We start from the raw sequence: 12915 nt of genomic DNA on the forward strand, positions 1-12915 counted from the left end.
AATCATATCCTTCAGCCAACTTTTTCACAAACTCTATCCCCAGAGTTTGCTGCAAGCTGGAGGAAGATTTTCTCAAAATGTTCTCTTCGATCCTAGGAGTTAAGCTTTCCTTGAACTGCACTGGGGCAGAAACCTTTGGTCAGGTGTCTGTTTCTCCACTCGGACCCTTCTGGCTGGTGGGGCTATGGGCAAGGGGTGGTATTGGAACTTGAGACAAGAGCCAACCTCTCTCCTGGGCAATCGATGTGCTGTAGCTGGCTGGTGTCTGAGTCATTTCAAAGAGTGGGTGTTTTCAGCATTCTTTCTGCCCAGGTGACACTGCCTGTAGGCTCATAGTATCTCAGTTTATTTTGTATGCCTCCTTCTTCCAGAAAAATGGATGATTCATTTCCTTATTTAAGATGCAGGAACATGGGGATGCCTGGGTGGCTCAGTCTGTTAAGTCTGCCTTCGGCTCAGGTCATGATCCTGGAGTCCCAGAATCGAGTCTGGCATCGGGTTCCCTGCTCAGCAGGGAGTCTGCTTCTCCCTCTGCCCCTCACCCCGCTCGTGCTCTCTCTCTCTCCCTCTCAAATAAATACATAAAATCTTTAAAAAAAAAAAAAATAAGATGCAGGAACATGGAGACACAGAGAAGCGCCAAGTAGACATACTGGAAGGAAGCAAAAACAAGACTGAAAGACACCAGCTTATCCATGCACCAGGCAGTGCCTTTTGTCGAGTTAATGGTATTTGCTTCCACTGTGAGCCTTACTACTCTCGCACGTCGGTAAGCACCCCACCAGGGCTGTATCTCAGTGAGCTCCTCACACTCCATGAGGTGCTAATTATCACGCTAGTCAAATGAGGCAGTTAACAAAATGCGGTATTGGGGTGTCATCCCGGGTCGCCTGAACTCCACACAGCCTGAATTACGAGCCACTTTACTGCCTGGTGTGGAAAAAATGTCTCTGGGACTCTAGATCCAAACTGCAGGTGATCAATGAAAAACTGATCCTTGGCGTGCCGTTTACAAAGTGAAAACCCCACAAGCAGGAGAGGATTTAAAATATTCTAGAAGTTTCGTTGCTGATCTGCCTTTAGTAAATATTAATCGTTTACATTTTTCAAGCACACGCTCTCTGCTAGGCTTCATTTTAGATGCTTTGTATGAAGGATTCCATCTCGATTCTCATAAGAGACCTATGAGTAGACACTATTATTATCCACATTTGCCGTGAGGAAACCACAACACTGAGGGGTTCCCAAACTTGCCCAAGGTCACATGAGTAATGAGCAGCTATGCTGGAATTCAAATCCAGTCTGGGGCATTAGAGATATATCTATATCTCACAATATCAAGTTTGGAAGATATCTCTCGATAGATAGACAGGTAGATGATAGGTAGATAGATAAATAGATGGTAGATAGATGCTAGATAGGTAGATGATAGATAGATAGATAGATAGATAGATAGATAGATAGATAGATATACTATCTTCCAAATGTGTCCAATCAAAATACGCAGAATTGAAAACTAGTATCACTATGAGACCAAAAACCAAGAGCTGACCCAAAGAAGCAGAGGAAACCCTAGCAGTTCTGTGGCTCCCTAGCTAGCCTTTAAAATGTTATCTCACATAAGCCTCAGATCTTATAAGGGAGACATTGCCCCCATTTCACAGTTGACAAAATGAGGGCTTAGAGGTTAATGGCCCAAGTTCACATGGCTGCTAAGGGACAGAACCACATTCAAGCTTGGATTCACGTGGGCTCAAAGTCCAGACTTCTGTAATCATTTTAATTAACATCTAACATCTTACCCTTTTAATGTGTCTCATGAGTGTCATGCAACTGTTGTGAAGAGACAAACTGAAAGAAAACAAAAAAGGAATGTTGCTCTGCCTCTATGTTGCCTAGAAAACAGGTGGAATATCGTGTATTTGCCTAAATCCTCACGGTGGTGTCTGTCCTCACACTGGAGTCCCCTGAACGGCCATTTTGTGTCTGACGTGCGCATTCCTGCAGATCCTTGCGTGGAAGTTCTGCTCAGTGGCCTCAGGTTTCAAAAATGAAATCTGATGGGCAACCGAGCCTGAGGACCCAAAGTCAGCTGCCTGGCTTGCTAACAATGAACAATGGAGGTGGAATGTCCGCTCCATATACATTCCAGGGAAGGTGGTTACCCAGCTCCTCAGAACAAGCCAAGGCCACCCCTTGCATCAACACTGGGCAGCACTGATGAATGCGTCCATTGTGGAGGCAGTCCCAGCCACGCAGAGGGGAAATTCCTAACAGACTGGTTTCTCGCCTCCCTCCCCACTTGTAAATAAGTCCCATCACATGATTCCTTCACTCCGACACCAAGTAGCCTGCTGTTATGAGGAACAAGACCGAATTCTCTTTGGATTAGGAAAGATAACCAACATGGCTAAGAGTGGTTCTTAGAAGGAACCTGGGAATGGTTGATTTCCACCCGTGGTTGTGCGTCTGATAGAGAATTTTACGCTGCATTTTTTAAAGACAACATACATTTATCATCCTACGGTTCTATCGGTCAGAAGTCCAACAGGGGTCTCACTAACTAAACGCTGCATTTTCAATTAAGCAAAAAGGGAAAAGTTATCTCAATGTCATCTTTATTCCTAACATGTGGTTCAACATTCTCCCACTGCCCCCCTCCCCCATGTCACTGTTATTTTGGACCAAATGACACATCTTTGTTTTTTAGCCTTGGATAAACTAGACATTCAGAGGGTTTTTTCCCTTTTTTCTTTTTTTTTAATAGACACTTACATTAATTTTTTTAATTTCAAACACTTGGTGTTGACTAAGAATGAGTCAGCCTCTGAGATACAGTTTCCCCTTCTTTGTGCTCCCATAACTCTGTGACAGGTGCATCATGGAACCACCTTACTAAAACACTAAGGGGACGAAGGACGGGAATGCCCTTTCATACCTGACAGAGCCAGGCTGGCCCAGTCATCTTAAGCAAGTCCCCACATGGCTTCTGCAAGTCCTGGCCGCATCTTTGCGCAAATGAGGAAAAAATGTGTCCCTCTGGCCCCGCCCTGCCGGGCTGGGCCTGAGCAAACGTAACCCCAGCTGAACTCCAGCCCCTCTGCCCTCTGCCACCACCTACAGAGCTGTTCACAGAGCCCAGCGTCTCTGTCTCCATTTATGTGAAGCGGGGCAGAGAATAAGTGTCCCACCACATTCTCAGCACTGAGGAGGCTAAAAGAGCAGTTTATGAATCAACCTGTTAAGAGGAGATGTCGGCTGCTCTGGTTCAATTCTAACTACCGGAACCCTCCACAAAATACTTCTAATGAAAAGCCAAGACACCATGCGCTCTTCTGAGATTGCTATTCCCACGCTCCCACACTCAGAGAATTCAATCAGTAGGCAGGACGGGCTGTAGAGTGTGCAGCCCGTGCAGTCACACAGGCCCCATGCCCAGAAAGCCTCGCACTGGCTTTAATGCTCTGATGTCACCATCTTAAAGTTCTAAATCCATTTCGAACACGGATCCAACATTTTCATTTTGCACTGAGCCCTGCAAATTATGGCGCTGATCCTGCCAACAAGCCTTCAGCAGCACCAGATAGCTTTCTCACGCCACACAAGACATTTGGAAAGAAAAATGGGATATGTCATCCCCCTGCTGAACAAAAAGGCCCAAGTCATACTTGGAGCGAGAGGCAGGATGGTACACGGGACCAAGCGTGGGTATGAGGAGGCAATCCAAGCCGGGTGCGGCCCTATGTCCCATGAGGCTTCAGACACATTCCCTAACCTGCCTGAACCCAGATGTCCTGAACCCAGATAATGAAGAAAGGTCTGTAAACAAAGAAATTGTCAGGCATGTGGCAGGTGTTCAACAAATGTGAGTCCCCTTGCCCGCGTGCTTCAGAAATAGATACTTCAAGATGGGCCCCGCCATGGAGTTATTCCATAAAGCAGAGAGGTGATCGGTGGCCCTAAAAGATCCCTTTGGCTCTAGGATTACATGATTGTCCATTAACCAAGGCCTCGAAGCCAGCCCTCCTCTAGTCCACGGATATGAGTCAGAACACTTGGTTGCAAGGGCAGAAATCCAACTCATTAACTTCAAGAAAGTGGTGGTTCATTAACAAAACTGGGAGGTGCTAGGAAACAAGCATTTCTGTGTCTGAGGGTTTATACAGTGGTATTCAATCTCTCTTTCTCTCTCAATATTTCCACTCTTTTTGTCTCTGCCTTGCTTCTCTCTAGACTCACTCTCTCAGTTGAACAAGCCCAGTCAGAAGATATATATCTCTCTCTCTCTTTTTCAATATCTCAATATCAACCAAAGAAAAGACTCTGATCCTACTTGGATTATACCCCCCCCTTCTGAGCCAGTCACGATTGCCAGACTGACAGGGTCTGTGTCCACCCAGGGGCAGGACAATGGGGCTTAACCCTCATGACTGACAGCCCCAATGAAAACACATAAAATGGGGGATAGGGAAGCCCCCCAAAGGAATAGTGATGCCAGACAAACACAACATGTCTACTGGGCCTACTGGTTTCCTATTTCTTCCCTATGGGGGCCAAAGGAAATGAACGACAAGACAGGGGACTCGGGTACATGGTATCGACAATAGCACTTACACCAGCCTTCATCGAAGGATGGGAAATAAGGGACACATGTCATCAAAGAGAATCTCTGTGAGGGAAGGCCAAGAACTAAGAAAACACAGGGTCTTTTCAAAGCTATTAGTAGTGTCACTGCAATTAACCTCACATCTTTACATTTTTAATAGCAACACATTTATTTTTATGTTGACCTTTTGTTTAGGCAACTAATACTGTTTTTCCATTTTAGTGCTAATAGAAGATTTCCTTTTTAAAATAACTTTGAGTAAAAACCAAGGAGGTCAGCTGAAAGAAAAATAATAAGCAAATAATAATAATGTAGACTTCAATAGCAAATTGGTGTATGTACTATACCAATGACCAAAGTCTGAGAAACACTAGCTTAGTGTATAAACAGAATATTCTCTCCCCAAGGAACAGTAAAAACCAGTAACGCTGCTATTGCTCTTCCGTAGGTATCTCTGGCAAACTAAATATTGTATCTCTCATTGTGTGGATGGCAAAGCTTTAGTCCAGGTCACCAAATTCTTCTGTGATAAGACCCTAGAACCTTCATTTTCTGCCTGGCAACACCTTTTCCTTAGACATACTTGTGTCTCATGGCAAAAGGGGAGAATGAGCATTCCAGGACATTGGCCCACTGTATCATTCTCTGTCTCAGAGGCAGTCACACAAAGGTAGGATTGATGTCAAAACATCTCATCTCAGAGATGGCCAGGCTGATTGTCCTTACGAACAGAGGGGCCCATTCTCAGTGGTCATCCAAAGCCAGCTGGCTCCAAGGAGTACCAGTCATCTCTGTGGGGCCAGAGTTTCCCCAGCTGATTTCCACATGTACCCACGTGTAAAGTGGCAGCTGGTCCCTCATTTGGATGACTTCTTCATCTTCCAGATAACTACCAATGTCAGCCAGAGATAATTCAAGAATGCCTATGTTGTCCACTCACCTTTTCAATTATTTTCTCCAGGCCAAAGAGAGAAGTCATCAGGGTTTTGATGTGGATCGGGATGCCAAAAAGCTGAACAAAGCCTGCAAAGGAATGGGTATGTTTTGTATTTTAACTTACTTTTGAAGTTGATTAAATTTGATCTCATGTCCAACTTTCCCATGATCTTAGGAAGATGACCTTGTGCATTCCACACTAACCCAAGTTAATTACTTCTAGGGTTCTCTTTGTAAAAGATCCCCAAACTATAATCAGATCCTAATGCATTTCAAGATTCAAAAGGATAGTTGAAAACTGGATACCATGACACTGAATTTGACCTCGAGGTCGAAGAAACTTCATGAGAAGTGTAGTCATGCAATCCTAATATCATCCAAGCCCCTCTGATCCCTTTCATGAGAGGTGGTGGGAAATAGGGTCTGATGAAAGCTGGATTAGGGATCTGGGAACTGCATCTAAGAAGCAGATCAAGTAAACATAAAACTGTGGCCAAGGTCAAGAATCAAGGGTCAAGACCAGAGAAGCCATTTACATCGATGCCTAAGGTAAGTGCATGACTAAGGATAAGAGACTAAGAAAGAGATCAGGAATAAGGTAACCCCAATAACAAGGTGAGATGAAGGGGAGAGCATCTAGAAATAAGGCCATGAGGAGAGTCTCTGAGACCCAAGGAGGTCTCTGATGAAACAACTTTCTAGTCCCAGAAACCCAGGTTTTAGTATATTCACAGGATTGGTAACCGTCATTATTAATTCCAGAACATTTTCACTGCCCTGAAAGAACCCCCATTTCTATTAGCAGCCACTCCCCATGCCCCCTTCCCTTCAGGTCCAGGCAATCATAATCCACTTTCTGTCTCTATGGGTTTGCCTATTCTGGACATTTCATATAAATGGAATCATGCAATATGTGACCTTTTGCATCTGGCTTCTTTCACTTTGCATATTGTTTTGCAAAAACAGGTGCTAGATTTTTACTTAGAAGTATATCAGTGAAGATTTACTTTCCTAGGAATGGGTATTGTGGTACAACAAATACGGCCATAAATTCTTTGGGTGACTCCAGAGAAAGAACTGGAATCCATAGTGGAAGTTCTAAGAAGAGATATTTTGCTTCAATATAAGGAACTATCTGAATATAAAATAGTCTGTCTTGCCCAAGAAATGTTGGAGAAGTTCCAAGGAGTTGGGGTTGGAGAAGATCTGGTAGGAAAGTGGTAAAAGTAAGTGAACGCTTACATAGTAAGTGTTCTTGAATAAATCAGAGGGAGAGGGAGCTGGAAATGAAGAATGACAACTAGCTTGCTTGGTTTGGGTGTGGGGGGTGGGGGGGCATCAGAGGAAAGCTCAGCAGAGAGGAGTTGCTTCTTGCTCATATCCTGACCTGGCTCATGTTGTATTTGGACAACAGCTGTCGGGAGCCATGTTTGCCTGGAAGTGGTAGGATGTTTATAGTTCTGAGTCTTGCTGAGTGGCTGAGCCAGCCTCACAGGTGCTTCCCTGCTGCTTCTCAAGTGAGGTCCTGACACCTGGATGTGGGTTGGAGACAGGAACAAAGTGGGTATGGGAATGACTCAGCTGCAGTCAATGATAAATCTCCACATTCTTAGCCACTTAGTGAGTTAAGTTCAGAAAGAACAGATGGAGCACCTACTGAATGCCAAAATCAGTGTTTTCTTCTCCCTTTTGGATGTGGCTTCAAGGCGGTACCACTGTTGTGCTGATTACTGTTGTAGAGCACCTTCTATGTGCCAAGTGCTAAGCTGGGCACTGCACACGGGTCGTCTTGTATAACCCTCTCAACAACCCTATAAAGCTGTATTCTAATGATTTAACAGATGAGAATACTGAGGCTCAGAGGTTAAATATCTTGCCACGGTCGAAGAGTTAGGAAATGAGAGTGGGGGGATTGGAAACTAGGGCCATCTTGGAAAACTATGATTTGGTTGAAGGTCTAGAATTCTAGAATTCCAACCTCTATTAAAAAGTGCAAGCCAGGGGCACCTGGGTGGCTCAGTCAGTTGAGCATCCAACTCTTGGTTTTGGCTCAGGTCATGATCTCAGGGTCATGAGATCGCGAGATCGTGAGATCAAGCCCTACGTTGGGCTCTGCGCTCAGCAGGGAATCTGCTTGAGATTCTCTCTCTTCCTCTGCCCCTCCACTCTCTCTCGCAAATAAATAAATAAATCTTTTCTTTTTTTTTTAAGTGCAAGCCAAAGCAAAATTGTATCTGGCAAAATTTGTCCTCCAGACCATGTACCCGTCTCATTGATATCCCAGCCCTACCAGGGCTGGCTTTACATAACTAGGACCATGTTGTCCCATAGCCACAAAGGTGAGTGATATAGGTCATTTTAAGTTTTTGAAAAGCCAAATTTAAAAAAAGCAGGTGAAATTAATTTAAATAATACACATTAGCTAAGTCAATACTGTATCAAAAATATCTCAACAGACAATATAAAAATTATTAATGAGATATTTGACCACCTTTTTTTTTTCACATTAAGTCTTCAAAAGACTTATAGTATATTCTACACTTACAGAACATTTCAACTTGACCCAGCCACACTTCATGTCCTGCATAGCCACATGTATCCACTCTACGGGGCACAGTGGCTGGAGGGGCCCTACTCATCAGAAAGATTATGTGCACTCCCCACCCCCTCATCCTCCTACAGGATTCAAAATAAGAATGCTCTATCCTAAAATAATATTTGATTTTTCCAAATCACATAAAACTTACAGATTTCCTTGTTTCTTTGGTGCCCCTGCTTTCCTAGGTCCTAACGATGTGTGTGGTGTGGGTCTTGGTTAATCCAGAACAGCCTTTTATCCTCCTCACTACACCGACACTCTTTGTCAGGCCTTCCTCTTGGAACTCCGTGCCCCTCTGCTGGCCCTTCTGAGGAGAAGGCCTTAAACCTGAGAGTGCATGGACCCAATACCTATTATCCTTTCTGAAATGTAAAAGGATGCTTGTCATTCTCCCTCAAAGAAACACAGAAAGAGGCTCCAGAAAGAAAAGCTGCCATGGAGATTACCCTAGTTCTAGTTCATGACTTCTCACCAGGGTGTTAATACGCAGATTCAGACTGGTAGTTCTAAGTAGTTTCTGAGATCCTGCATTTCTAGTAAGTTCCCAGGTGATGCTGATGGTACGAGTCCTAGAACTGCGCTTTGGGGAGCAAGGTCTAATCCATCTGAGATCCACTGAGGTTAATGCTGTTCAAGCCACACTGGAGGGGAACCAGGTCTAGAACTCAGATCTTATGACCCCGAGCCCAATTCTCTTTCCCCTCACTAGGCATGGGAATGAATTTTGGACCTGGCTTTGAGCCCCTGCTCTGGTACCTTCTGGTGCTGTGACCTTAGTTTTCTCAACTGCAAAATGGAGCTAATAATGCCTCGTTACAGAGAGGGGCTGAGGATAAGGAGGCATCACAGTACTCAGCACTTCATTGGCCCTCATTACATGCTAGTCGGCTCCTTTTGAACAATAAGCTCGGATCCAAAATCCCCACAAAGCCCATTAGATCAGTATGAGCAGTGAGGAGGCCCGCCCTTGAGTGGCCTTTGTTCTTCATCACTGCGGGTGTACCAGGTGGAATGGTGCTCCCCCCAAAGATACATCCACCCAGAACCTGTGAATATGACCTTAATTGGGAAAAGGGTCTTTGCAGATGTAATAAGTTAAGGACCTCGAGAAGGGATCAACCTGGATTACCTGGGTGGGCCCTAAATCCATTGACAAGTATCTTTAAAAGAGAAGAGGGGCGCCTGGCTGGCTCAGTCAGTGGAGCATGCAACGCTTGATCTTAGGGTCGTGAGTTCGAGTCCCACGTTGGGTGCAGAGATTACATAAATAAACATTTTTAAAAAAGAAGAGAGAGAGAGGCAGAAGAGAAGCAGACACGCAGGGAGAGGCCGTGTGGAGCCAAAGCAGAGCGTGGAGTAATGTTCCAGAAGCTGAGCTAAGGATTGCCGGCAGCCTCCGGAAGTTGGAAGAGGCGAGGAACAGATTTGACCCCAGAGCCTCTGGTGGGAGTGTGGCCTTGCTAATGTCATGATTTCAGCCTTCTGGCCTCTGACTCGTGAGGGAATATATTGCTGTTTTAAGCCACTGAGCTTGTGGTCATTGTTACAGGAGCCTCAGGAAACGAATACAGTGGGCAAGGGAAAAGCAATGACCCTCCCTGGCAGGCAAGGTTCTCCTCACTCGTGGCTTCCTCTACCTTCCCTGCACCCCCATTTGCAAAGGAGACACCAAGGGATTGGGAAGCCCACAGCCCCCTGCTCAGCCAGGCTGCTGGGGCTGACGTGTGGAGCCTGCAGGGGAAGACGAGCCTCAGCCCCCAGCGCGCTGCCCAGATCCCTTATGTGGCACACGGGCCCCGGGTGTGAAGAGGAGGGCACTTCAAACCCAGCAGCCTCCCTCCTGCTGGAACTCAGCTCAGTCTCCTCCCAGAAAATTGCTGGGAGAGCAAAAGCGAGGAGGCTGATCACCCTGGGCCTGACCTCTACTGTATAATTACCCTGCAGTGTCCGATGCACAGGCAGGGCTGAGGTTCCTTCTTGTTTTTTAAGAAGTCTTTCCCAGAACCACTGGGGACTGGCCCCAGTGCCTCAAACCATTGTAAATGTTTACAGGAAATCGTTCAGCAGCACAGACTGCTTATATGACACACATATTGTGAAATGTAAAATGAGGTCATTGTTCAGTAAATCACTTCTTGGTCGGGTAGTGGGAAAGCCTCCCAGGATAAACCTGAAACCCAGATTCAAAGGGCTTGAGGGAAATCTGGTCACTTCCATGCTCTCCCCCAATCTCCAGGCTATTGCTGAGCCATCCCAGAACTGCTTTGGTCCCTGGTCTCACTTTCTAAAGCATTCCAGGAAGGAAAATCTAAAAAACATTAATTTTAAAATGTTGGCTTTCCTGAATTATCCAGATACGGGTTGACTCTGGCATCAGAGTAGATTTCCAATTGGTCCCAGCTACACAGAGCCCACCCAAGTGGCACATGAAGCTTACACTAATGCAGAGACAAGATCTCTCATAATGCTATGCAGAAGTCTTTATTCACTCACTCATTCATTCATTCACCCATATATGCATGCATTTAAATATCCACGCATTCAGCAAGTTGATGAATATTAAGAGGCTTCTTCTGTGTGGCTATAGCAGTGAGTGAACCCCCCTGGCCCACGGGACGTGCAATGTGGCATGGCAGAGATGGACAGAGAACAGGCCACGTGAGGCACACAGAAGGCAGAATGCCTCATCTGTTCCGAAAAAGTACATTGAGTTGAGTCCTCAAGGAGGAGTGGGAGCGAAGGTGAGGATCAAAGACAAAGATGTTCCAGGTAGAGGGAAGAGCCCATGCAAAGACCCAGAGGTGAGAAAGAAAGTGTTGCTTGTTCTCGGAGCTGCCCATGGGTTAGGGAGAAGCTGGGAGAGGATGGGTAGGAGGGACATGACTTTGAAAGGCAAGTAGAAGGGACTCCAAAAGCCCTCATATGCCCCACTGAAGAGTCGAGACTATTCTGGATTTGAAGGGCCCAATATTATAAGCTTTTATACAGAAGAATGAGCAGGTGAGCTGCTCAAAGCATGTTCTGGGGATGGTGAATGCTCGTTGGACAAAGTGTGTTTGATGCGGTAACCCCATTGGGTATCCGTGGTTCTGCTGAGCAATGTGACCAAGGTGAGGGTAAAGAGAAATGAGTGGGTCTGAGAGATACCAACGAAGTGGAATAGTGAGGTCTTAGTGGTAACTAACTGGGTGTGGAGCGAGGGGAGAGAGCCAGGGATGAGCCCCAGATTCCTGGCTGGCACAATCTAGTGAATGGGCCACCTGGGAGGCAGGAAGGCTCCATCCAGGGATGACCCAGCAGGGATCCAGGCCTGAGATACGGAGGCCCTCGACCTGGGCAGGAGCAGCCCTCACAGAAAGAGAGGGGCCAAATCAGGAGAGTTTTACGAGAAAAAGAAATCCCTTCTGAAATGAGATTTCTGGCACTCAGAAGTTTAAAAAAAAAAAAAAAGTCACAGAGGAAGTAACTGGATACCCATGACAAAGGTAGTGCAGGAAAAAATTTGGAGGAACAACATAAATAACAGTGCTCAAAATGAACCAGAACTAGGCGGCGATTAACCACCACTCTTCTTGTAGGTGAGCTCATCCTAGAATTTTCTGTTTCTCCAGCTGGAATCAAACAGCTAGGTCTTCCCAGAATCGTACAGGTGGAGCTAATCCCGGAGACTATGTGAACAGTCTGAGGACACATAGCTTGCCAGGACCCGCACACAGCTCTCCTATCCCCGTCTCCCCAGGTTCTGCCGTGAGGACCGGCGGCACCAGAGTCGAGACACAGATAAAACACGTCAGCCTCCACCAGCAAAAAACAGGAGAGTCTTTTTATTCCCTTCCCCCTCTCTACAGTCATGTCCCCCTTCCGTCTACACCTCCCCCGTACCCACCACCCAGATTTGTCTTCCCCCAATCCTTCCACCAAAAGGCATCAAATGCATCTACCACCTCTTGTTCCTTGCGGATCCTGATCGCTCAGCTGGGTGGGAGCGATGCAAGTTCAACTAATTCAGTTTCCTTCCAAAGTGACCAAGCCCGTGCTAGTCACAGGGAGTGGCCACTGGGAGTAGGGGCGGGAATGGGCCAAGGCAGGACTCTCCAGACTCTGGCTGTGAAAAGTGGGTTTGGGGCTCCTTTCTGGAAATCTTGACATACTGCTGAGGGTAGTAGGTGTATGAGTTTCCTAGAGCTGCCATAACAAAGTACCACAAACCACGTGGCTTAAAACAGCAGAGACCCATTGTCTCCCAGTCCTGGAAGCCAGAGCTTGAAGTTAAGGAGTCGGCAGGCCAAACTCCCCACTGAAGGCACTAGGAAGGTCCTGTCCCAGGCCTCTGCCCTGCTTCTGGTGGCCTCAGATGCTCCTGCATTTATAGACGCATCTCTCCAATCCTCCATCCTCACGTGGGGCTCTCACTGGGTCTCTGTGGCCAGAGTCCACATTCTGTAACAGGCTTTCAAACCTCAATCATTTGGCTACCACCTCCCATGATTTTGGTCAATCTGAGTACTAGTGACATAACATTCTTCTTTTAATCAACTCCTTCAGCCCCTGTCCTTTACAAAATGTCAGCAAAATCACACGTTTAATACCTTAGTGAGATTTTATATATGGTTGACCCTTGAGCAACACAGGTTGGAACTGAATGGGTCCACTTATATGTAGACTTTTTACAGTACTGTAAATGTATGTTCTCTTCCTTATGATTTTCTCAGTAATGTTTACTTTTCTCTAGTTTATTGTAAGACTACAATATATGATACACAAAACATACAAA

General features: G+C 45.9%; 1 protein-coding gene across 1 annotated transcript in view; it reads left to right on the forward strand.

The window, feature by feature from the left end:
* ANXA13 (annexin A13) overlaps window positions 1-12915 on the forward strand; it is a 55449-nt gene that overhangs the window by 21715 nt on the left and 20819 nt on the right. The window contains exon 2 of the mRNA XM_078072044.1: window positions 5568-5643. Coding sequence (XP_077928170.1) covers window positions 5568-5643 — 76 coding nt within the window. The remainder of the gene's footprint in view (window positions 1-5567; window positions 5644-12915) is intronic.

This window comes from Halichoerus grypus, chromosome 5 (genome assembly GCF_964656455.1).
Source record: "Halichoerus grypus chromosome 5, mHalGry1.hap1.1, whole genome shotgun sequence".
Lineage (NCBI taxonomy): Eukaryota > Metazoa > Chordata > Mammalia > Carnivora > Phocidae > Halichoerus > Halichoerus grypus.